General features: G+C 42.8%; 2 protein-coding genes across 4 annotated transcripts in view; both read right to left on the bottom strand.

Moving 5' to 3' along the window:
• Positions 1-11,305, bottom strand: part of LOC309382828 (uncharacterized protein) — a 42,383-nt gene extending 31,078 nt beyond the window's left edge. For both annotated transcript variants that reach the window (XM_081934738.1, XM_081934739.1), the window contains exons 1-3: positions 10,865-11,305; positions 3,539-3,703; positions 1,058-1,345 (exon numbers count right to left, since the gene is read on the bottom strand). In XM_081934738.1, coding sequence (XP_081790864.1) covers positions 1,058-1,345; positions 3,539-3,703; positions 10,865-11,102 — 691 coding nt within the window. In that variant the 5' untranslated portion in view covers positions 11,103-11,305. The remainder of the gene's footprint in view (positions 1-1,057; positions 1,346-3,538; positions 3,704-10,864) is intronic.
• Positions 11,306-12,435: 1,130 nt separating this feature from the next.
• LOC309382827 (von Willebrand factor A domain-containing protein 7-like) overlaps positions 12,436-26,579 on the bottom strand; it is a gene marked incomplete at both ends in the record, with an annotated part of 46,776 nt that continues 32,632 nt past the window's right edge. Inside the window, 5 exons of one of the 2 annotated variants that reach the window (XM_081934736.1) lie at positions 12,436-12,581; positions 14,331-14,435; positions 17,813-18,033; positions 20,874-20,955; positions 22,720-22,924. In XM_081934736.1, coding sequence (XP_081790862.1) covers position 12,581; positions 14,331-14,435; positions 17,813-18,033; positions 20,874-20,955; positions 22,720-22,924 — 614 coding nt within the window. Of the gene's footprint in view, positions 12,582-14,329; positions 14,436-17,812; positions 18,034-20,873; positions 20,956-22,719; positions 22,925-26,579 lie in introns of those variants that run through there. The other variant, XM_081934737.1, reaches the window with a different exon arrangement.

Below are 26,579 nucleotides of genomic sequence, written 5' to 3'. Positions count from 1 at the left end.
ACTGTTAACTCTCTGTTTGTTAGATGCTGATTGTGGATACTGCTTGATACTGTATTGTGAGTTACTGTGTGTTTTTGCTACTGTTAGCGATTTTGTGTGCTGAACTGAGTGTATGATACTGGACTGTGTTCGAAGGATCATTCCTTAACTGAGAACATTGATAACTGACTGACTGAACCGTGTATGACTTGGACTGTAAATTGAACTCTGAATACCTCTATATTTCCACATAGTAAACTACTATATTTTATACTATTCGGTGTCCCTGTATGCTGGTTTGTGCGTGTTCTTCCACATCACTCTCATTACGCTTCTCTGCACACTCGCTCTCCTAACGGGGAGCTTGCTTACATAACAGTTCCACTGGTTGATTGTTCTGTAGGAAGTTAGCACCCACCCCTCTCCTAGAAAAATGAAATATCCTGGGAAATATTGAAAAGGCAGAATATTATGGTTCCCTGGATCAGAAATGGAGAAACATGTTTTAGACAGGAAACAGACTCACTCTTAATATCCCCCACCTGTGTCAATAGGTCATTAACAAGTCTGGGCCAGTTTATTCTACATAACAAAGATCCCCCTTCAGCTGCAGGGTGATGGGATAAAGACATGATAGTATTAGCCCTTTACCCATCTCAACACAAGGCACCTGGGAAGAAGCAATGCTCAACCAAACGTGGACTCAAAGCATAGCCTAGAGAGTTGCCCCTGCATGGCCCCATGGGAGTCTGACAACCAATCAGAATACAAGCTCAGGTTCAAAGGCCAGAGAGGGCATAAAACCAGGGACTTTCTCTGTCTCTTCTTCTTCTTCACCCAACATCTGGAAGCATGTGGCCTCCCTTTTCTGTACAGGAGCTGAAGCCATCTGATCCTGTCCACCATTAAACCATCTTTCCAAGCAGCCTCCATGTTTCCAGTGTCTTTTCCCCCCACTTGGAACTGAACCCAGAAGGACATTTCTTCCAACAGTTCTCACTGTCAGAAAATTTCTCTTTATTTCTAAGTTGACTCTCTCCTTGGTCTGTTTCCCTCCATTTGCACTCAGTTCAATTACCTGAAGGTTGCCAGATGTTAAAGTTGAATCTCTCACGCCTCAAAGCCTTGACTGAGATTGATATTTCGGAGAGAGTTTCATCCACAGGGAAGGAGAACTGAGTTCCATCCACACGATTATGGGCTATTTTAATAGGAGCGGCATTCATGGACAGCTCCAGTACGCCAAGGGCCTTAGAAAGTTGGTTTTTCTTTATGTTCAAGTAGTAGCCCTGAGAAAGGGACGCTAATTCTTCATAGACGTTCTCATAAGCTCTCTGAGAGGCTCTAGTGTTCCTCTTAACAACTTCTGCAAAAAATGAAATACACATTTCTCCTTTTAAGTGGCTCCTTCCGAGTTTACCAAAGAAAAGGAAATTGTTTTAGAAAAGTGCCCTTTTGTTCCTATACAGGTAGTCCTCGCCTTACAATCACAGTTGAGCCCAAAATCGATGTTGCTAAGAAAGATATTAGTTTTTCTGGGTATAAATAGTTTGAAAGATGATCATCATAATGTTTACAACAATATTCATTTCATTGATATTAATTCTATAATAATAAAAATAGAATAGAATGGAGTGAAATGGAATGGAATAGAATAGAATAACAGCGTTGAAAGGGACCTTGGAGGTCTTCTAGTCCAACCCCCTGCCTAGGCAGGAAACACTATACCGTTTCAGACAAATGGCTATCCAACATCTTCTTAAAGATTTCCAGTGTTGGGGCATTCACAACTTCTGGAGGCAACTTCTGTTCCACTGATTAATTGTTCTAACTGTCAGGAAATTTCTCCTCAGTTCTAAGTTGCTTCTCTCCTTGATCAGTTTCCACCCATTGCTTCTTGTTCTACCCTCAGGTGCCTTGGAGAATAGTTTGACTCCCTCTTCTTTGTGGCAACCCCTGAGATATTGGAACACTGCTATCATGTCTCCCCTAGTCCTTCTTTCTCTTAAGCTAAACATACCCAGTTCCTGCAACCGTTCTTCATATGTTTTAGTCTCCAGTCCCCTAATCATCTTTGTTGCTCTTCTCTGCACTCTTTCTAGAGTCTCCACATCTTTTCTACATCGTGGTGACCAGAATTGAATGCAGTATTCCAAGTGTGGTTTTACCAAGGCATTATAAAGTGGTATTAACACTTCATGTGATCTTGATTCTATCCCTCCGTTGATGCAGCCTAGAACTGTGTTGGCTTTTTTGGCAGCTGCTGCACACTGCTGGCTCATATTTAAATGTTTGTCCACTAAGATTCCAAGATCCCTTTCACAGTTACTACTATTGAGGGAGGTACCACATATACTGTACCTGTGCATATAATAATAAGTATCTGTTCCGGGCTTGTTTTCATTAAACTAGACATTTATGACAAGTGTCATGAAATCATCTTGCGACTTTCTGACAAGAAAAAGCAATGAGAAGGCAGATTTACTTAACAACCGTGTTACTAACTTAATCCCTGCAGTGATTCACTTAACTCTGGCCCGAGAGGTCGTAAAAGGAGGCAAAATGCACTTAACAACTGTCTCACCTAACAACAGAAATTTGGGGCTCAATTGTGGTCGTAAGTCGAGGACTACCTGTATATGGTCTACCTGATCAATATGCCTATGGCCAGGGACACCTGCATATTCCTGATTTTAAAAATAAAGGACAAAGAAGACACAGAATATTACTTGCCCTTGAATCGAATGTCTGAATGGTTGGAGATAAGAGGTAGAAATTAGATGAGGAATGATTACTGCTATGTATGAATTAAACAAAGATGTTTTTAAATTATAAATATGCTAATATAATTAACAGCATTATAAATAAGCTAATATAAAGAATAAATTCTGTTATACTTTGTTACTATTGTTACCAGTATGTGTTAATATTTTGTTTTCTCTTTGTTTTTCTTTTGTAAATGACATACCCTGACAATACAGTGTATTCAAAATGTTTATGAATAAAAAAAAAGAAAAGAAAAAAGAAATACCATGTTTCCCCAAAAATAACACAGGATCTTATTTTATTTTGACCCCCAAAATAAGCGCTTGATATTATTTTTGGGGAGGTCTTATTATTTTTGAGGTGCAGAAGGTGCTGAGTGTGGTCACTTCATGGCTGCTGCTGTGTTGCAATATTTTCGGGGAGGGCTTATTTTTTGGGGATGGCTTATTTTAGCGCATGTGCTCAAAAGCCCGATTGGGCTTATTATCTTGGGAGGTCTTATTTTGGGGCAAACAGGGTATGCCTATGGCCAGGGACATCTGCATATTCCTGAAATTCCATGGAAATGACAAAGCCGCTCACGCCATCATGACCCCAGCACAGTCCAATGAAGCGTCAAAGGGGCGGAGTTTGAATCATGACCTCATGACACGCCCTCCCTCATTTGCCCTTCCTTGCCCTTCCCCACTGAGGCTAACGGCTGCCACCGTAGTTTTCTTCAATGACTAGAGAGGCCATCGGCAGCAGGGGCCTTTCTTCAGGATGTTTCAGATCACTAGGGATTCTGGCTTACCATCTCGTACAAAAAAATTCTTTGTGGCTTCAGTGGCCGTTTCTGTAGCTTCCTTGTGCAAATAGGAATGAGAAGAGAGCAGGGGGTCAGCTGCCTCTTTATGGCTGTCCCCAGGAGAGGAGGGGTCTTGGGTGGCATCATTTTTCCCGCCATGTCCACATTTACCTGCATGGGGAAAAAAAAACCATAATAAAAGTGCTAAAAAAAGGGCAGGGCTTTCATTGTGCAGTTGTGGCGGCTGGGTTTTTAAAAAAAAATTATTTAAAACATTTATATAGCTGCCCATCCAGGAGTGGGATTCAGCCAGTTCAGACCGGTTCAGGCGAACCAAATGCTATTTTTACATCTGGTTTGTTGAACTGGTAGTTGCAAGGACTGGCTGGCCACGCCCACCCCACCCGCTTCTCCCAGGAGTCTCCAGGTGACCTATTTTGGATGCCAGGTAAGTGCACGGCCCAAATGGAGGCTCTGGGAGGGCAAAAAATGGGCCTCCCAGAAGTTCTGGAAGTCTGGAAACGGGCCCATTTCCAGCCTTTGGAGGGCCTCCTGAGCCCCAGGGAGGCCATTTTTGCCTCCCAGAGGCTTGAGGAAAGCCTCCAGAGCCTGAGGAGGGCAAAACACCCTCTCCCCCACCGTGGTGCAGGAGGCTGAGTAGGCCAGGCCCACCATGGCCACATCCACCCAGCAACCAGGCAGAGACCTGGTTGCTAAAATTTTTGAATCCCACCCCTGTGCCCATCTTACAACCCACCCTGTGCGGCTCCCAGTCAAAAATTAAAAGAGATTTAGAATTATTTTGAAAATTGATGAATGGTGAGGAAGAACGAGACTGGACACAGCTGAGGAACTTCCAACTATTTATTTGTAACACAACTGCAAGAGGCAAATACAGGAGAGAAGCGGCGTCCCTCTGCTTGACAGCTATTTATACAAGAGCTGTCAAGCAGAGAGACCAACCAGGAAGCGCAAACAGCCCGCCTTCAGCCAAGCCGCGCCTGATTGGCTAAGACGCGGCTTGGCTGTTGCTAGCCTGCTGCAAGGGAATCCCCCGGCGCGGCTTGGCTGTTGCTAGCCTGCACAAGGGAATCCCCGGTCGTAAGTCGGGGAAGAACATAGGATATAACAAAAATGATAGTGCTCAACCAGTTAAGACATAAAACATGAAAAAGAACAAAAATCTGGCAACAACACATGCTAATGTGCTACTCTCTAATATTACCTCAACGCTTGAGGGAAAAGTCAGGTCTTTAAAGCCTTAAGGAAGGTGAAAATGGTGGATATCTACTAAACTTCAAGGGGTAAGGTGTTTCATTGCACAGAGGCGGCTAGGCAAGCTTTTTAGCTCACATCAGATGACAATATTTAGGCCAGGGGTGTCAAACTCGATTTCATTGAGGGGCGCATCAGGGTTGTGTTTGATCTCAGGGAGCTGGGGTGGGTGTGGTTAGGGTAGGTGTGGTCAGCTTAATATCACTCATGTCAGCACCTGTGGTGCCCTGAGCGCTCTGCCAAATGGGCTCCCGAGCTCCGTTTTCAGCTGAGACGACCTCCTGCAACCCTCTGCCAGTGAAAACAAGCTCCATTTTCACTTGCAGGAGGCTGTCGCAGCTGAAAACAGAGCTTGGGAGGCCGTTTTCGCTGGCAGAGGCATCATGGACTGATCCTTTACTGTTTCCAGGGCCGCCCTGCGGGCCAGATCTAAGCACCCCACAGGCCAGATCTGGCTCACGGGCCTTGAATTTGACACCCCCAATTTAGGATAAGGGACTAGGAGTGTGCCCACCCTATTTGACCTTGTAGGAGGGGCAGGGGTGGGTTCCAGCAATGACTACCGCCAGTTCACTTGTAGGCGTGCCGGACATGCCCGCTTGATGCAAGTTGTGCGCACATGCGCAGTGCAATAAAAATTGTTCTGCTCATGCGCAGAAGCACAAAACAAGATGGTGGCACCTACGGTGCTGCCTGGAGAACCGGTTCGGGGGTGTGGCAGCCTGGGTCGCTGCCGGTTCCAACGACCCAGACCACTACCGGTCCGGCTGAATCGGTCCGAACCGGTAGGAACCCACCACTGAGGATGAGTCAACGTCCTTAAAGAAAGGATGTCCTGCAGATAATCTAGCCCTGTTTCTTTAAAGGTTATGATTTGCACCTTGAATTGCACCTCAGAGAAACAGGAAGCCAGTGTAGTTCACACAACAGAGGTGTTATCTGGGATGAGCTTTAGTTGTTTGTATGCCTTCCTCAGTAGCAATTCTTAATGTCTTATAATTCAGGACACTTTGCTGAGAGCTTAAATTTTTCAAATAGTACAACTGATTTTTTAAATTGGGAAACCTATCTCACTTTTGTCTAATAGGGCAACCTTTCTACAAAGAGATATTCCAGTGTTGCTAGCACAGCTGGTAGACCGGATCTGGAAATTAAATCCAGAGGAAGGCTAAAACTATTTTCTATTGAGATTGACTATAATAACAGTATTTTACAAGTCTGATTGATCTCTCTTCTTTCTTACACTCCCATGACTCAGGCATCTGTCTGAGTATCTGCTAAATATTATCTGTCTATTGTGGACTTTAAGATATTTCCCCCCCCCTCATCTCTTTGATAATGGAGTTTGTGTATCTCCCACAAAATCATCTTCTTTACTCCCTACATCTCTGTTAAAGTTGTCATGACTATAGAAAAACAAAGAAATGGATCCCTCACATATTTGCTCTTACCATATTTTTTCTTTAATTTTTTAAAAAAAGTTTCATTTCTTTGTTTGATTATTGTGAGGCGTCAGGAGTTGTTGAGAATCAGGTGATAAATTCATACATTCTTATTAATGCTTTTTTAAAAAATTCATAGCCTGGATGAGATCCCCAGATCAACAGAAAGCATTGAAACAACAGATCTTCCTCGTGTTGGTTATACATAGAAAGGACTACTTTTATCTTCTCTAGCCAAAATGTACATCAAATGTGTACATCAAACCTCAAAAATAACAAAAAATTACTGATTTCTTTTTCTAGAAGTGCTGCTCCAGAAAATGTTTGTGAGCAGATGTCTGACATGGAGGAAAAGAGAACAAAAAATTATAGACCAAGCAAATGATCATAAAGCCCCTATTGTCCCCGGCCAGATATTACGCAGAAAAGAACTTCAAATATTGCAGCTGAAATAGCTGTTGCTAAGAGACATTTCAAACCTGGCAAGCCAGAAGCTATAGAAAAATGTTAAATCCCTGACCAATAAGTTCAAACCTCATGCTTGCCCTTAGCACAAAAGCGTATCGTGAAATCTAGACTCTGAAGATGCTTCAGCCTCCTCTAAACTAGAGTTTCGTAACCTTGGCAATTTTAAGATGTGTCGCTGGGGAATTCTGGGAGTTGAAATCCACCTCTCCTCAACTTGCCAAAGTTGAGAAACATTTAATCTATATATTCTGTCACAAGAAGTATAATATATCCAACTCCCCCTTCCATCTGTTCCCTGATCTCACTTGATCATAGCTGTGGGGGCTAGTGAGAAATGTGGAAAGGAAGGTGCTGGAAGTTCAGGAGTAGAGCAGGCCGGCCCCTTGGATATGCCATACTTGAATTCAAGGGCATGGCAGCTGTGACATATCTAAACAACTTAACTGTTGTGGCCCACCAGTGGCCAGCAGAGCTGGCAGCAGACTCGGACAATGAGGAGGTTGGGGAGGAACATGGGCCAGTCCTGGAATCTGGGGAAGGCTCTGATGAGGGCACTGTGTCAGAGGCAGAGAGGGGGCCAAGGCCGTCTGACAGTTATCAGCTGCCTTCAGAGTCAGGTATCAGTGGGGCAGACGAACAGCTGGGGCCTGTTCCCAGTGTGCTCATGCACAGAGTTGCCAGACGAAGGGAACAGCTAAGGAACAGTGGTCGACTTGGGAGTAAGGCCACAGGTGGACGGTGAATGGCCCCTCCCAGAGGGAACAAAAGAGGAGCGAAAGGGGAGTGGAGTTTGCAGGAGACAGTTAGTTCATTCCTGCACTCTTGCCAAGTATTGCAATGTCTGAAAGATATCGGCCTGGCCACTCTCCAAGCCTGATAAAGGTCAGTAATTGTGAACTATCTTGAAAGCCTGTGGGAGAAGAAAGACTTTGCTGGAGAGGAATTCACTGTAAATTAAATAAAAGGGGTATATTGGGATGAGGACTCAGCTACGTGCCGCTGGGGAAGCCTAGGTCAGAAGATTATCTGAATTTGGTTGCTTTCTTGGTTGTGTTAGCTTCAACCTGCCTTGCCTCAGTTCCTATCTGCCTCGTTCTCCCTACAGAACACCCTCGGGGTGTGTGTTTTGTTAAAATACAGTCTGCTTCTACTGTACTGCTGTAAAATGGCTTCTATTGTACAGCGCAGTGGAGTTGCCATGCTAACGGCTTCACAGTATTCCACAAGGGGGCTCCCTCTGGTAAGGGGGAAAATCCAACATTAGAAATTACATTTGGTCTGGACATTTCCCCCCTATAAATAAATAGCTGGGTAACGCTGGGTTATCGGCTAGTACTAAATAAAATTAAAAGGGAATAAATGGGGAACTCATCAAATTTGCGATGACACCAAGCTGGCAGGAATAGCCAACACTCCAGAAGGCAGGCTTAAGATACAGAAGGATCTTGACAAAATTGAACATTGGGCACTAACTAATAAAATTAAATTCAATGGTGAAAAGAGTAAGGTTCTACATTTAGGCAACAAAAATGAAATGCACAGGTACAGTATAGGTGGTACCTTGCTCAACAGTAGTAACTGTGAGAGGGATCTTGGAGTCCTAGTGGACAATCATTTAAATATGAGCCAGCAGTGTGCAGCAGCTGCCAAAAAAGCCAACATAATTCTAGGCTGCATCAACAGAAGGATAGAATCAAGATCTCGTGAAGTGTTAATACCACTTTATAATGCCTTGATAAGGCCACCCTTGAATACTGCATTCAGTTTTGGTCGCCACGATGTAGAAAAGATGTGGAGACTCTAGAAAGAGTGCAGAGAAGAGCAACAAAGATGATTAGGGGACTGGAGGCTAAAACATATGAGGAACGGTCGCAGGAACTGGGTATGTCTAGCTTAAGAGAAAGAAGGACTAGGGGAGACATGATAGCAGTGTTCCAATATCTCAGGGGTTGCCACAAAGAAGAGGGAGTCAAACTATTCTCCAAGGCACCTGAGGGTAGAACAAGAAGCAATGGGTGTAAACTAATCAAGGAGAGAAGCAACTTAGAACTGAGGAGAAACTTCCTGACAGTTAGAACAATTAATCAGTGGAACAACTTGCCTCCAGAAGTTGTGACTGCCCCAACACTGGAAGTCTTTAAGAAGATGTTGGATAGCCATTTGTCTGAAACGGTATAGGGTTTCCTGCCTAGGCAGGGGGTTGGACTAGAAGACCTCCAAGGTCCCTTCTAACTCTGCTATTGTATTGTATTAAATATGCCCATGAGGCCTTATACAGGCTGAGTACCTTTTGATTTTGCTTATTTTCTGGAGGAAATATATAATAAGAACAATGCCTCTGAAATTTAATAGCTAAACATTAGGAAGGAGAAATTTGTACCCCACAAAATTGGTTTAATTATATGTGACTTGTCTGGCCTGTTGAGATATGACAACCAAGCTATGTCTTATCTGTTTTTCTATGTAGAATATCTACCTCCTTAGATCCATGGGGGAGATCCTGTTGGTCTGGCCCAGAACCAGAGAGAAGAGACAAAGTCGTGGGAGAAACGAGGATAGACAATAAGAACTACACAAGTTGTTTGAGAAGGGTTTAGGAAGAGAGAAAAGGTGGAGAATACGTTTGATATGCACGTGTGGAGCAGTTGTTTCTCCGCTGGAGAAGAAAAGTATAGGGTGGTTTCTCTGAAGGAAGAGAAGCAAACTTCTAGAAGGATGATAGTTTCATCCAAGATGGGACACAGGGGAAAAAGTGGCTATGGACAGGTCTTTAATAAAGCCCTAGACTCTGGGAAAGAATTGGCAGAAGCCTCCCAAGAGAGATTCTTCTCCCAATAGAGCAGACACAGAAGAGGACCAGCTAAGCCAGGGGTGTCCAAACTTGGGAACTTTAAGACTTGTGGACTTCAACTCCCAGAATTCCCCAGCCAGCCATGCTGGCTGGGGAATTCTGGGAGTTGAAGTCCACAAGTCTTAAAGTTCCCAAGTTTGGACACCCCTGAGCTAAGCAGATCCAAGGAAAGTTAGATGAGCAGGGCTGAGCACGCTCATTTGAAAATCCAGCACGTTCCTCCCTTTTACTCTTTCTCGATAATCCTGATAATGGGGGGTACAAAAATGTAGTGAATCTGGTGGGGAGGAAACGAAGCATTCAGGAGGAGAGCTAGAGGGGAATAGTCACTAGGATAGAGACTGTTGGAAGAAATGTCCATCTGGGTTCAGCTGCAAGCGGGAAGAAAGACACTGGAAACATGGAGACTGCACGGAAAGATGGTTTAATGGCGGACAGGACCACATGGGGGTTTTGGGTCCTGGGCAAAGAAAAAGCACATAGGTGGGAGAGATAGGGAGATTTATGCCCTCTCTTGAGCCGTGCCTTGGAGCTTCCTGTTCCTGTGGCAAGAAATGCATCCTGATTGATTGTCGGACTCCCATGGGGCTATACAGGGGTAACTTTGTAGTGTCTTGAGTCCCAAGCTTGGTTGACTCTTGCTGGGTGATGTAATCTCCCCAGGTGCCATGTGGTGAGTTCTGTTGGGTAGAAGGCTAATCCTACCTTTGTTGGATCTTGGGTGAGGGCATTTGCCTATGAACAGACCTAGCCATCTCTTTATCTCTTAAGTGCGGACATCTGTTGTGGGCTATTGAGGAGGGTGGGGTCCATTAAGAGTGAGTCTGCTTCTTGCCTAAAAAAACATCTTTCTCCATTTTTCATCCAGGGGAATATAATATTCTGCCTTTTTAATATTTCCTAGAATATTTCATTCTTCTAGGAGAGGGGTGGGTGCTAACTTCCTACAAGACCTAAGAAGAAAACCTGAACCTGGGTAGATGTCAGGATTTTGTGGTTAATATCTATCGTAAATAGTTTTGCTGGGCACAGTAAAGAAGGTCCATAAGAGCTCTCCACTATCTTGGTTTCTTTGTGTCAGTTGCCATCTTGTAACTCTAATTACAACTTCCAGTCCTAAAAGGAACCCAGTCATACCATGGCAGAATGGGAATAATGGGCCTTCTGATGTCATACCAAGCTTCCTGTTTTTTTTTCAGGATTTCCACATAGGAGAAATGGTGGAGGATCTATTTGAGCCCGGAGGGGAAAGGAGGACACATCCTAGGAAGACCTTCCCACCCTCCCACTGGTTACCTTCCAAACAGGCTTGAAATGATTGTGTTGCTCCATTCTTCTCTTTAAGCACTCCACCTTTCTCGAGATGTTCTCCAGGCAAAGGGTTTTTCTCCAGGACAGCCTGCCTCATCCTCTTTCCTGGGATGTCGGCATCGGTGAAATCACTTGACGCAATGCCTTCCGATTCGCGGTTGGGAGAAAACCCGCTCACAAGTCCCACGCAGAGAAGCAAAAGGAGCTCTCTGGCCAACAGCATTGTTTGTGGCCCAGCTTGGGTAGGCAGGACAAAAACTAAACAAAAAAGAGTTTTCCCCCACGTCTGCCTCACGACCTCTGCCTGCCTGCCTACCTTGGCTGGGGGAGTTTAATAGCTGAAGTTAAGGGAGGGGGGAAAGAGAAAATGAGCAGCTGCCAATTGTTCATCTTCTTTTTTTCTCTCTTCATATTGCATCTGCCTCTCTAATGAAGTCAGCATCGTATCCCTCCCTCCCCCCAGCTGCAAAGAGGAACTTTGCAAATAGAGTTTCTGACCAGTTGCCAGACTGGTATTTGCTGAAACTCCATGGGTTGCAGTGGGGGAGTATGTGAGTCCTGTTTGTTTAGAAAGGCGTTTCGCAACCTTGGCAACTTTAAAGATTGTGCGTACTTCAGCTTTGACATTAAAAGCCTTTCACTGTGGATTTGCTTTTGAAAGCATTGTGTCTCGGAGATCTTGTCACTTTCTAAGTGTTTCCGGCACAAGAGCACAATGCAGCCTTCTGATAGCAGAATAGTAGAATAACAGAGTTGGAAGGGACCTTGGAGGTCTTCTAGTCCAACCCCCTGCTTAGGTAGGAAACCCTACACCATTTCAGACAAGTGGCTGTCCAATCTCTTCTTTAAAACCTTCACTGTTGGAGCACCCACAACTTCTGGAGGCAAGCTCTTCCACTGGTTAGTTGTTCTCACTGTTAGGATATTTCTCCTTAGTTTGAAGTTGGTTCTCCTCTTGATTACTTTCCATCCATTGCTTCTCGTTCTGCCTTCAGGTGCTAATGAGAAGAGATGGACCCCTTTAGATTCACCCTTTTGGAGCGTAGAAATCTAGATGGTCATAAGAATGTCACTGGCTCTACAAGTGATGCTGTTGAGGTTCTTAGCCAGGGCCTGGAGTCTGGGAGGGTCTGGATGGGAGGGAGCAAATTACAACTCACCCTGGCAAGATGAAGTAACTCTGGGTCCCCTGAATCTGGTGATTCCCCCCCCCCCATCTTTACCTTTTATGGGATAACATCCCCCAGACAGAGCTGGTGTGCAATTGTGATGACCCAGGACAAGGCATGGAGAAAACACAGCCAGTGGATTGTTCAAACTCCCCTTTATTGCTCCAACTTTCCCCAAAACGCTCCCACATTTATGGCAAGTCCTACAACAAAGCCCCCCCCTCTCTCACACACAGAAGCCTCTGGTCCAGCAAATTGCTGTTAGCACAATGGCTTCAAAGCAAGAAGTCCAGTGAGGCAAAGGAACAAGGCAATGAGTCCATGAAGCAAAGGAGCAAAATATTTTCTAAAGAGAATAAAATAAATAAAGACTCTCAACAGACATAGTTGCTTCTGAAGTTAGTTTTATTAGGATCCACCAGAGAGATGGGGCAAGGGTACTACTATTTGGTTGATTATGATCTCAGGGTAAGGGGCATCCAGGGACCAGAAATAAGATTTGCATCAGGACATTCCTTCCATGTACACCATCTCTATGGAGTGAAAGTGAACAAAGGAATCAACATGAGAAATGCAAGCTATTTTTTCAGCATCTCCCTTTCCCAAATCTTACATAAGACTATCAGAAAAAAAAAGTAGCAGCCCTGGCTTTCTGGCTAACAACTTTTATTGTTTTTTTTAAAATAATGTTGTTTACCTGGCTGGGGAATTCTGGGAGTGGGAAGCCCAAGTGTCTTAAAGATGCTAAGGTTGAGAAACGTAAGGCTGAAATTCAGCAGGTGCACTTTGAACTCTGAATGAGAGAAAGTCTATTGCTTTGTGGGCTCTTAATCCTGTTTCTTTGTCCTCAGTAACTCTCTGCTTGGTGGATTGCTGGTACAACAAACAAAGGCTACAATGTGGTTGCAGGTGGCCCTTAATATTGTGTTGTATTCCCCTTAGGAATGCTCACAAAGTCTATTCTGGTAGATCTACATTTTTCTGCATGTGATATTACAAAGTGCATAGAAAATGGGCGGTGCTTGTTTTGTGATGTTGTCACACTGCTAGTGTTATTTTCTCATTATCCCCCCTGGATTCATCTTAACTCTCTGTGGTATAAGCATCAGGGAGGTAGACACAGAGGGAAAATGCCACCAGGCTTTCAAGATTTCTTACTTGCTGTGCCCTGTATTAGTTTTTCTCAATCTCAGCAAGATACTTCAGGAAATTCTGGGAATTGAAGTCCACCCATCTTAAAGTTGCCGAGGTTGAAAAACATTGCTCTGTATCAATAAAATGGGCTCCAGGATGTCTGGTGTAGTCTATTCCTTCACTTGGTCTGCCTTAAGAAACTGACAGGACTACGTCTACCAGATTCATAGCTGACATTGTTTTCCATTTTTTAAAAATTGCTGTTGTTACTTACACTAAGTGTTCCAAATAGTTCTGACTGGATTCAGTACTTTTGGGTATTAGATCCTTCCTAAAATCTGGGGCCCCTGATTCCCACAGAATTGAAATTTGGCAACTTTTATAAAAGAATTTTATGACATAGAAATGACCATAAAGCATTTTATGACAAATTACAAAATGTCATGAAAGATTTCCCATAGTCAACAGCTGAGGCTTGAATGCGCTACACAAGAGGGAGTCCCCACCCCACCGCAGGCCCTAGACCGTTAGGAACCAGGCTGCGCAAGCAAGTGAAGCTTCATCTGCATGTGTGCGAGGTCTAGATAGTGTGTGAAACCACAAACACACCATCAGTTCATGGAAAAATTGTTTCCCACAGAACTGGTTCCTTTTGTGCCCCAAAGGTTAGGGCCCACTGTTATACAGTTCAAAACTGGCAATTTTCAAGGTAGATATATCCCTAAATTTTTACGAACATTTGTAGCGAAGGCAGCAGTGCAATTAGCGGCTCTGCTGTCGAGTGCCAGGGAAATCAGAAAATCCAGCCAGTTCAAATGAGTATCAAGGTTCATTGCTCGCTACAAGAATCTGAACTACTAATGGCCAAAGCACATTAGCAGTAGATAAAGAGTCAAAGGAATTCACGGTGAGCTGGATTTAGATCTCTTATGGTGGCGAAGGGATTCAGGACCAATGACATGTTTGACCCTCCCTCCGGCTCAGTCGGGTTATTTCCTACATCTGCCATTGTTGACGGCATTGAAAAAGAATCTGGTAAGAAAACATCTCTTATTTATGACCCAGGCTCTTGGGTTGCCTAGTTTTGACTAAAGAGAAAGATAAAGTGCTCTAATGAATGGGTTGGCAGCTTCAGTTGCTTAACTCACTAGCTTGGAGGAGGCTTAGAGTTTTTGTCGCCCATCGTGAAACTGATCGTGTTCCCATCCTCATCACTGATCAAAACTTCTGCAAAAGGATTGCAGCAGGTTGACCTACGGAGGAGAGCAAAACAAGAAAAAATGAAATTAAAACATATTTAATACATGCTCTGTCCTAAATATTAGCTAATTTTAAACATAAAATGAGCTAATATTAATAACTGCACATTCTGTCTGCTTTAGCAACATTTTTTTTTGCTAGTTCTTACCTAATATAGATCTGGCTAAAATCTCTGTGTTTTGTAATTTGGGGGTTTCAAATTAATAAAAGCAATATTCTAATTCAGGATTATTTTCCCCTGGAAAAAAAGATACAGCTGGGTGTTAAATCAATAAAGACAACCATCTCTTTGCATCTTTGTTTTCTATTTTTGCTGGAAATTTTGTGAACTCCAGAGGGCACTCTTAGTCTATTTCAGAATAATTAGAAGCCTGCTGATTTTCACAAATATCCAGGAAGAAGCACACAACCAGCATGTAAACTGTTATAAATGATTAATTATTTGGCTTCCTCTTTAAACATAATAAGAAGCTCAGCCAATAATAAAGACTATTGGTAGTGGTCAGATCTATTGTGCGCTGAAAAGTGAATATTGCACATTTGTAAGGCAGGCAAGGGACGAAACGAGCTTTGGGATGTTACGTTGTAAAAGTCCAGGGCAGAGAAGGAGAAAGCTGAGATTTACTTGCACTTAGATCTACAGGTAGTCCTTGATCTATGTCCACAACTGAGACCAAAATTTCTGTTGTTAAGCAAAGTGATGGTTAAATGAGTCATGCCCAATTTTACAATCTTTTTGCACAATGGCTTTCAAGTGAATCACTTCAGTTAAGTGAATCTGAATTTCCTATTGATTTTGCTTGTCGGAAGCCATTTGGGAAGGTTGTAAATAGTTACCATATTAACCCAGGACGCTACAACCATTGTAAATACATGCTGGGTACCAAGCAATCAACTTTTGAGCATGTGACCATGGGGTTGCTTCATTGGTTTGAAGTGTGAGGAAGTTACATTTCTCAGTGCTGCTGTTGCAACTTTGAATAGTCACTAAATGATTGATTGTAAATCGAGGACTACCTGTATTTTTATCTTATCTTTATTATTATTACTTTTATAAATAACTCAAAGTAAAGATGCCTAATACTCCTTCCTCCGCCTCTTTACCCCATAACAACAAGCAGGGTTGGTCATCTTCAAAGCGCTCCATGGCTCGGGACCTAGTTACCTGCGGGATCGCATTCTACCCCATACATCCCTGCGACCAATCCGCTCTCACAGAGAGGGTCTCCTCCGGGTACCTTCCGCTAAACAGTGCAGGTGGGCGGTGCCTAGGAATAGGGCCTTCTCTGTGATGGGCCCAACCCTCTGGAACGACCTCCCCCCCAATATTAGAACCACCTTGGACCTCTGCTCCTTCCGCAAGAAACTCAAGACCCACCTGTTTCGGTTAGCCGGCCTGGCCTAATTGTAATTGTAATTGTATTTATAGGGAACATCTATTACTAACCTTCCTGGATGGCTTTTTAAATTTTAAATTGGGGTTTTAAACTGGTTTTAAAATTGTTTTTAATTATTTAAATTGGTTTTGAGTTTTATACACAGACGGTATGTGTGCGTTGTTTTGTTTGATGTCTTATGTTATGTTTTGTTGTCTTGAACATGAACGGTCTGTACACCGCCCCGAGTCTCTACGGGGAGAGGGGGCGGTCTATAAATTTAATAAACCTTAAACCTTATAACAACAGCTGTGTTGGGCAGAGAGAGAAGGACTAGCTAAAAGTTATTCAGCTGGCTTTCATGCCTAAGGTGGAGCTAGAACTCACAGTCTCCTTGTCTCTAACTTGGTGCCTTAGTGTTAGAAATTCTGCTTATATACAGCATCACAGAGCAAACAAAGAGTAAACAAAGACTACTGGCTGAATACTACTGTAGTGGTTGCATACAAATACATTCCAGAAATGAATTCCAACACTTAGCTACTAAACCAATCTGGCTCTCAATTGTTCTCCTTCAGCTCCAGATTAAAGGAACTTTCACAGAAAACAAAAGGAAGGCCAAATAATTGGAAAGATTGAAGTTTCAAACTTCTGTTACGTAGATAAAGATAGGTTTAAAACTGCGGGAAACTTAGTTTTTGTTTTCAGGGTGGGATGCCATCATTTTAATTTTCTCTGCATTATTTTAATTAGTCACTGCTAAAAATTAACTGGAGTCGTCTGGTGTCCTAGAGGTAAAGATGCTTGCTGCCCACTCAAAAGTTGAGAATTCAATCCTAGATAGTGATAAATGTTTGGCTGCTGATAGAATTAGACAAATGGCAAAAGTTGTGGGAGAGGAATTATAAATTAACAATGTCAACTGCATATAAAGAAAACATGTATAAAATGTTTTACAGATGGCACTTTCCACCAGCAGGACTGGCTAAGATGTTCAAGGATATGTCTGCTAAGTGCTGGAAATGTAACCAGACACCAGGCTCATATTACCACAAATGGTGGACGTGTCCAAAGGCAAAAAATATATTGGACTAAAATACACACTTGGATAGAAAAAAGGTTAAAGGAACACATAGACCTAAAACTAGAAATATTTCTGTTGGGTATCATACCAGAAAAATATAATATAGGGAATATGTACTTAGTACAACATGTGTTAACAGCAGCCAGAATTGTATTTGCATAACATCGGACGAGCATAGAGATCCCTACAGAAGAGAATGTAATTTAAAAAAAGGAAGGTGCAGAAATTGAAAGATTAACACTGAAAATTAAAGACGAGGAAGGCACTGAATATTTCTTAATATGGGATTCGTTCTATCAATGTATTATTGAACGTATTAACGAACAGAAGTTAGATTTCAAAAAATACAAGAGAACGACTAATTTTGTAAAAATGGTTTACCAAATGGATAAGTAAGCACTATTGTCATATGTTTATTATCAATGTTATGATGAGATCTTTGTTACTATATGATTATTACTAATGAATACTAGTGTTATGATGATGATGATTATTGCTCAAACTAACTGTACCTAGAGAACACACTGTTTATACAGATATTGAAATTTTTGCTCTTTCTTTCTTTAATAAAGAAAAAAGAACAAAGAAAAGTTGACTCAGCCTTCCATCCTTCCGAGACTGATAAAATGAGGATCCAGATTGTTGGGGGCAATATGCTGACTCTGTAAAACTGTTTAGAGAGCGCTATGAAGCCCTGTGAAGCGGTATAAAAGTTGAACTACTATTGCTATTGCTAAAGTAGTCACCACACAATAGTTGACAAAGCATTTTAGACTTTATACTTCTGGAGGTGAAACAATTTGCACTGGCATAACTCAGGACTGGTTAGGACTCTTGCATGTAAAAATTGAGTGAGGCTGGATGATTTTTAGGATTGATTTTTTTCTCAGAACAATGGATATATACATACCTATATTTACATATTACATTCTTCACATCACCTCCTTTTGGAGTGCAAGTGAGACCAGAAGGATTTGTATTGATTTTGACGGCCACGGCACTTTGGTCATCCATGGCAGTGAATGACATTTCCCAAGTAAGATGATGACAGGCTGGTTCACTCGGGATAGTGCCCCTACAAGGCATGACAAATTCTCTGAGTTTGTACACAGGGGGGATCTCATCGGTCTCCTGTTGAATAGCAAATATGTTGGTTAGTAAAGCTATAATATATGCATACATGAATTTAAAATGCAAATGCAAGGACACATAGATCACCCTTTTCCCAATTTAGCAGCCAATATGGATATATAGGGGTCAAGTGCGAAAGACCAGGTCCCCAGTGAAGGTTTAATTAAACCAATTTATTGCTAAAATGCCTAAATGCACAGGAATCTCTTCAACTAATGGTTCACACTTGCTTAAATAAGAGTTAAATAAGAGTCAACTGAATTCAGGGGGAAATTGGATTTAGTCCTCTTGTGGCCATGTAGGGATTCTAGGATGATCCTTCATTTAACTCCGCCCCCAGGTTCTGCCATTCTTTTAATTCTTCTAATAGGACTGCAATTCCCAGAATTCTGTAACTTCTTGAGAATCCTAGAAACTGGGTTGGTTGGAATGGCACTGATTTTGCAGTATTTTGCATCCTCCTGGCCAGAAGGGATGGTGAGTGCAGACATAAAATGCAGAGTTAAGTGATGTTTGGTCTTAGCCTATCACTCTTCCTACATGATTCTCATTTCCCCATAACGATTTGTTGTTTAGAATCATCTAACCATGATACCAAAGGAACAGCCCCTCTTTGAGGTAGGTGGCCGGTTTAGAAGTGAAATATAAATAAATAAAACAGTAATAACAGCTGGCTGGGTGATGCTCTAAAGCTGTGTTTCTCAACCATGGCAACATGGAAGATGTATGGACTTCATTTCCCAGAATACCCCAACCAACATAGTTGGCTGGAGAATTCTGGGAGTTGAAGTCCACAAGTCTTCAAAGTGCCAAGGCTGAGAAACACTGAGGATTACTATAACTAGCAATGTAGAGAAGACTAACATTAGGATACTTCCTCCTACATTTGCACCCTGATGTATATGTGTAGATGGAACACATGCTTTTTGATTCTTCCCTGTAAAGGATATACGTACATATAGATAGTCCTTGACTTACAACCGTTCCTTTAGTGACTGTTCAAAGTTATAACGGTGCTGAAAAAAGTGACATACAACCGTTTTTTACACTTATGACCATGTCAGAATCCCCATGGTCACGTGATCAAAATTTAGATGTTTTGCAACTGGCATGTATTTATGATGGTTGCAATGTCCCGAGGTTATGCGCTCACCTTTTTTGACCTTCTGACTGTCAGTGGGGAAGCCAGATTCACTTAACAATCAACTGCAGTGATTCACTTAAGAACTGTAGCAAGGTTGTAAAATGGGGCAAAACTCACTTAATAACTGTCTCACTCAGCAACAGAAATTTTGGGCTCAATTCTGGTTGTAAATCAAGGACTATCTGTATAAAAGAGAAGGCTTTTATGTTTGGCTCTTTGTGGCAACTAATGCTTTATTCCCTTTCCTGTGACTCTCTCTAAATGCAGTTGTGTTACCTGGATCCCTGGACTAGATATAGACTATCCTTAGATCATTCTCAACTTGACTTTTATCTCTCTGGAATTGTTTGAAAAAAGGAAGCTCTCGTGCCTCTTTTCTATATAAAATGCTTTGAGTTTGCAGTGTGTTGAGTTTATGCCATTTTGGTGGGAAAATGACAACCGCTGGCTGTTTTTGTATAATGAGTAACATAAATATAAAGTATATATTATATTATATTATATTATATTATATTATATTATATTATATTATATTATATTTATTATATTATATTTGTTATGTTATATTATATTATATTATATTATATTATATTATATTATATTATATTATATTATATTATATTATATTATATTATATTATATTATATTATATTATATTATATTATATTATATTATATTATATTATATTATATTATATTATATTATATTATATTATATTATATTATATTATATTATATTATATTATAATATTATAAATTTAAAGTTTGCGAATGTCTCCATGGTGGGCCAGTTTCTGCTACTCCCCACTGTTGCTAAATCAAGCATTAAACATAGCAGAAGAAATAATCTTTTTTTATCTAAGTCTGCAGAAATCAGTTTGTGAGTGTTAGGGATGTGACCCTAGGCTTGGCTTCACAATGTGTATAAGCTATGATTGTTACAAATGTTACTGTTACTTTAAATGTTAGAGAGATGTAATTGGCTTGTTACCTCAACCAGCCATAAGAGGGAGCCAGAATGGCTGTTAGCTCTCTGTTTTGTTAGAAGCTGATCAGGTGTATTTTGAGGTATTGTGGTTTGCTACTGTTTAGCTATACTTTGTCTGTTAGACTGACTATTTTGATAACTGAATTACTGAACAATGTATGACTTGGACTGTTAACCGGACTCTGAATATGGTACCTCTATATTTCTACATAGTAAATTACTATATTTTTATACTATTCAGTGTCTCTGTATGCTAGTTTGTGCGTGTTATTCCATATCACTCTCATTACACTTCTCTGCATACTCACTCTTCTAATGGGGAGCTCAATTACTTAACAGTGAGTCCTTGGTAATATAGGAAGTCCTCTACTTATGACCAAAATTGAACCCAAAATTTCTGTTGCTCAGTGATATGTTTGTTAAGTGAGCTTTGCCCCATTTTACGACATTCCTTGCTACATTTGTTAAGCGAATCACTGCAGTTGTTTAGTTAGTAACATGATTACTAAATGAATCTGGTTTCCCCATTGACTTTGCTTATCAGAAGGTTGCAAAAAGTGACCACATGACCCCAGGACACTGTGACCGTCATAAACATGAGTCAGTTGCCAAGCAGCCAAATGATCATGTCAGCATGGGGATGAAGAACAGAAGTATTCCCAGAGGATTAAGTAAGGAATGATTGCTGTGAATAAAATTTCAGGCTTACCAAAGCTGTTTCAGGGATGACGCTGATGGGAAGTTTCAGGTAGTTCTGAGCAGGACCGCTGTTAGCACTGAAGGTCACAACACTGGGGAAAAAAACCATTTGTAGATGCATTAACAACAAAACCGTACGTTTTCTCCCTTCTGCAATCCTGCTCCACTCTGCTGCATTATTCCACAAGGAAGAGGGAATCAAGCTGTTCTCCAATGTACCTGAAGGTAGGACACGAAGCAATGGATGGAAACTAACTAAGGAGAGAAGCAACCTAGAACTGAGGAGAAATTTCCTGACAAGTTAGAACAAGTGGAACATCTTGCCTCCAGAAGTCTTCTATTCTTTCAAAAAACTTTTTATAAGTATTCTATTAAAATCTGGGTTTGTGCCTTGACACATTAATTAATGAGTTTAATTAACCAGTGGGGCAGCTTGCCTCCAGAGGTTGTGGGTGTTCCATCACCGGAGGCTTTTAAGAAGAGACTGGGCAGTCTCTTGCCTGAAATGGTACAGGGTCTCCTGCTTGAGCAGGAGGTTGGACTACAAGACCTCCAAGGTCCTTTCCAACTCTGTTATTCTGTTATTCCTGGTGACTGCCTGAACAAGTCCTTGGAGTTTTCTTGGCAACAGTTTTCAGAAATGGATCCCTTTGCCTTCTTCTTCCTGGGGCTGGGAGAGAGGAATGGGCTTAAAGTCCCACAGCTAGTTCTGTGCCTAGGGCAGTGATGGCTAACCTTTTTGTTGTTGGGTGCCAAAAATGCGAGCGCGAGAGCAAGATAGCGGACATGCGTGCCGGCACCATAATGCAAAGCCTCCCCCGGAGACCCTCTGGAGGAGGAAAAGGATCATTTCTGAACTTCTGGTAGACCCGTTGGGCCCATTTTTCACCCTCCCCAGGCTCCGGAGGCTTTCCTGAAGCTTGGGGAGGGCAAAAATGGCCTCCCTTGGCCCTCCAGAAGGCCGAAAATCAGCTGTCCAGCACATGCATGCATGCTGGAGCTGATGGCTCGTGTGCCGGCAGATATGGCTCCACGTGCCAGCTGTGGCACGTGTGCCATAGGTTCGCCATCACGGGCCTAGGGCAAAACTAGAATTCAGGTTTCCCCTAGTCCCGTGATGGTGAACCTATAGCACGTGTGCCAGAAGTGGCACGCAGAGCTATCTCTCTGGGCATGCGAGCTGTCGCCTGGTGCTCTTCCTGGTTCCAGCAGACCGGCCAGCTGGTCTTCATGCACGCGGGAGCACCAGAAACCCGGAAGAGCAACCACTCAAGGCACATGGGCGCACCAGGAAGATGATCTTCCGGTTTCCAGCAAGCGCATGCACACAGGCCAGCTGGTCTTTGCGCATGCATGTGTGCTAGAAACTGGAAGAGCGGGTGACTGGGACATCATCTTCCAGGGACGCCCAGCTGCTCTTCTGGTTTCTGGTGCATGCATGTGCACCGGCCAGCTGGTGTTCGCACGGACATACACGCCACAAAATGTGGAGTTGGCCAGTGTGCATGAGCGTGCTGGAAACCGGAAGATTATCTTCCCGGTGCGCACAGGTGGCGGCTCTTCCAGTTTCCAGCACATGTGTGCACGTGGACGCACTCCTGTTTCAGCACTCAGTGCCGAAAAGGTTCACCAACACTGCCCTAGTCCGAAAGCCTTTAATCAGGACCCGGTTCTTTAGCTAGATACGCCTTATCTAGCTAAGCAATACATTCTCCCCTTTATCCAGAAAAAAAATTCTGCTAGGCATTTTTCATTCATCAAAGGGATCACAAATCTCCAGGATTCTCTCTTTGCTTTTCTCTCTTTATGCCCATCTTTGCCGATTTTTGATATCCATCACGGCTGCGTTAACCTACCTGGAGGCATAGCTGTCATTCGCAATGGGTGCAATAAAGGTTGCCGTCAAGGTAACATTTTCTCCTGTGTTCAGGAAACGTTCTTTTGGCTCATAGCCGCTCAGGAAACTCCGATCATCCCAAACTTTAAAAGCAAATGTTTTAGCTTCTCCGTAGTTGACCACCAGCACAGAGACTTCTAAGGTCCCGCCAGGTGCCATGGTGCCTGGGGGAAAAAAATGGCAACGTGCTCACAATATAGATAAAATATGGTCATAGTACAGGCAGCCCTCAACCTACGACTGCAAATGAACCCAAGATTTCTGTTGCTAAGCAAGATAGTTCTTAAGTTTGGAGTTTTGCCCAATTTTACCACCTTCCTTGCTCATTGCTGTTCAGTGAATCGCTGCAGTTGTTAAATTAGTAATACGGTTGTTAAGCGAATCCAGTTTCCCCACTGGCTTTGCTTGTCAGAAAGTCATAAAAGGGGATCATATGACCCCGGGACACTGCAAATGTTATAAACATGAGTCAGTTGCCAAGGGTCTGAATTTTGATCTGTGACCATGAGGATGTTGCAATGGTTGTAAGGGTGAAAAATGGTCATGTCACTTTTTTTCAGTGCTGTTGTAACTTTGAATAGTCACTAAATGAAGTGCTGTTAGTCGGGGACTACCTGTATCCTGAAATATCAATTATCTATCAGATGCCATAAGAAAACACAGTAAATCTTTCTTCAATTTCTCATATTTCAAAACTGTTGTAAGTCGAGGATTACTTGTACTTAGGACAATTGCTTATGAGTCGCTCTTGACAGAAAGATGAGTGGCATATAATTTTAATAAATACAAATATTCCAGGCCGAACATCTGGCTGACTGTGCAACAAACTGTAATAATAATGGTCACAGCATCTTACAATACAATACGAGGTCGGTTGGGAGACCGTGGCTGCTGGCTACGCCCGGTCGTTTGTACCAACCCCCGCAACCTAGGTGGTCGGGAGCTACAGAGACAGGGCCTGCGGCTGATGCTTTGCAATGCAAGGTCCGTGACTAACAAGGCCCCCCTCATTAATGAGTTGATCTCTGAGGGGGAGCTGGACCTTGCAGGAATAACAGAGACCTGGCTGGGTCACGAGGGTGGTTTGCCCCTCGTGGAAATGTGCCCACCAGGTTTCCATGCATTTCATCAGCCTCGGGCCCTGGGTAAGGGTGGAGGGGTGGCGGTGGTTATATGGGATGGTCTAGAGCCGAGGGAGTTCACTGTTTCTCAGATACCCGGGTGTGAGTCACTTGGTGTGAAATGGGGCCCAGGGAGGCAATGGGGTCTGCTGATTGTATACTTGGCTCCTCGCTACACGTCAGCAGCCCTGCCCGAGCTCCTCGAGCTGATCTCGGAGACGGCGGTGGAGATCCCCAAACTTTTGGTTATGGGGGATTTCAACCTGCCGTCGACGGGAGCAGCATCCGAGGTGGCTCGGGAGTTCATGGCTTCCATGACAGCCATGGGCCTGACCCAACTAATTCAGGGCCCCACACATGAAGGTGGCCACACACTGGACCTTGTGTTTGTATCTGAGCAGTGGACGAGTGATCTGGGAATAGGGGACTTAGACATTACTCCCCTGTCATGGTCAGATCACTCTTGTCTCTGGCTAGACTTCCCTGGCGCTACCCCCCACTGTGAGGAGGCGGAACCAGTTTGTCCAAGCTGGTACCGCCCCAAGCGTCTGATGGAACCAATTAGGTTCCAGTCGGAGCTTGGGCTGCTACCTGAAGCCCTGACCCGCGCTCGGTCGGAGGACCTAGTGGCCGCCTGGAATAGGGCGACGGCTGGGGCCTTGGACCGGGTTGCGCCTTTGCGACCTCTCCTACGGCTGCGACCCACCCGGGCTCCTTGGTATACCGAGGAGCTGAGGGTGATGAAGCGCCAGAGGAGACGTCTAGAGAGCAGGTGGAGGTCCTCACGCTCCGAGTCCGACCGAACACAGGTAAGAGCCTATTTACGGACTTACCTTGTGGCATTCCACCAGGTTCGCCTGGTGCGCCAATTGCGCCCCCTACTGGACCGGGATGCCCTACGCACAGTCACTCATGCGCTGGTGACGTCTCGCCTAGACTACTGTAATGCTCTCTACATGGGGCTTCCCTTGGGACGCGCCCGGAGACTGCAGCTAGTCCAGAACGCTGCCGCGCGGGTTATTATGGGGAGGTCTAGATACTCCCATGTAACACCGCTCCTGCGCGAGCTGCACTGGCTACCTGTGGTTTTTCGGGTGCATTTCAAGGTCTTGATTACTATCTTTAAAGCGCTCCATGGCTCAGGACCTAGTTACTTGCAGGATCGCATCCTCCCACATACATCCCTGCGGCCAATCCGCTCTCACAGGGAGGGCCTTCTCCAGGTGCCGTCCACTAGGCAATGCCAGCGGGCGGCGCCAAGGAGTAGAGCCTTCTCTGTGATGGGCCCAACCCTCTGGAATGACCTCCCCCCCGACATTAGAACCACCTCGGACTTCTGCTCCTTCCGACAAAAATTGAAGACTCACCTGTTTCGATTGGCTGGCCTGGCATAATTATAATTATAATGTTACATCCATGAACTCCTGGTATTATATTCTCATCTGGTTATTTTAAGGGGAATGTAATTATAATTATAATGTTACATCCATGAACTCCTGGTATTATATTCTCATCTGGTTATTTTAAGGGGAATGTTTTAGTTTTAATTGTTTTAGTTTTAATTTAGTTTTAATTGTCTTTAGGGCTAATTTTTAGCCTTATATTTATTCTTCTGTACAGTACTCGTAATTTTAACCTCCTCCACAGATATGCGTATATTTATAGATATTTGTATTTTACCTGTTATTTATTGTGGACTGTACACCGCCCCGAGTCCCTTTTTGGGAGAGGGGGCGGTTTAGAAATATGAAGAAATAAATAATAAATAATAATACAATAGTAGAGTTGGAAGGGACCTTGGAGGTCTTCTAGTCCAACCCTCTACCTAGGCAGGAAACCCTACACCGTTTCAGACAAATGGCTATCCAACGTCTTCTTAAAGACTTCCAGTGTTGGGGCATTCACAACTTCTGGAGGCAAGTTGTTCCACTGATTAATTGTTCTAACTGAGGTCACATAATCACCATTTGTGACCTTCTCAGCCAGTTTCCAACAAGTAAATTCAAAGGGGGAAACCAGATACCCTTTTGAATAGAATGGAATGGAAAGGAATGAAATAGAATAGAATAGAAAAGAGCATAGCATAGCACAGCATAGCATAGCATAGAAAAGAAAAGAATAGGAATAGGAATAGAAATAGAAATAGAATAGAATAGAAATAGAATAGAATAGAAATAGGAGTAAAAAACAGAATAGAAAATAAAATAGGACTCGGACTAGAATAGAATAGAATAGAGCACAGCACAGCACAGAAAAGAATAGAAAAGAAAAGGAATAGAAATAGAGGAGAGTAGAGTAGAATAGAATAGGAATAGGGATAGGATAGAATTCTTTATTGGCCAAGTGTGATTGGACACACAAGGAATTTGTCTTTGGTGCATATGCTCTCACTGTACATAAAGAAAAATAAAATAGAATATATTCATCAAGAATCATAAGATACAACACTTAGTGATAGTCATAGGTTACTAATAAGAAATCAAATTATACTAGGAAACAAATAAAACTATATAAATTTTAAAGATACAAGCAACACGGTTATAGCCATAAGTGAAAAGAGATGGGTACTAGGAAGGAAGAGAATAATAATAGAATAATTCTTCTAATAATTATAATAATAAATTATAGAATTATTTATAAAATAGAATAATAAAATAAGAGAATAATAATATCATATCATCTCATATCTCATATCATA

The sequence above is a fragment of the Natrix helvetica genome (genome assembly GCF_964273705.1).
Source record: "Natrix helvetica genome assembly, chromosome: 1".
In the NCBI taxonomy this organism is placed as follows: domain Eukaryota; kingdom Metazoa; phylum Chordata; class Lepidosauria; order Squamata; family Natricidae; genus Natrix; species Natrix helvetica.
The sequence above is the reverse complement of the archived record's forward strand: the minus strand, read 5'-3'. Positions and strand labels throughout refer to the sequence as shown.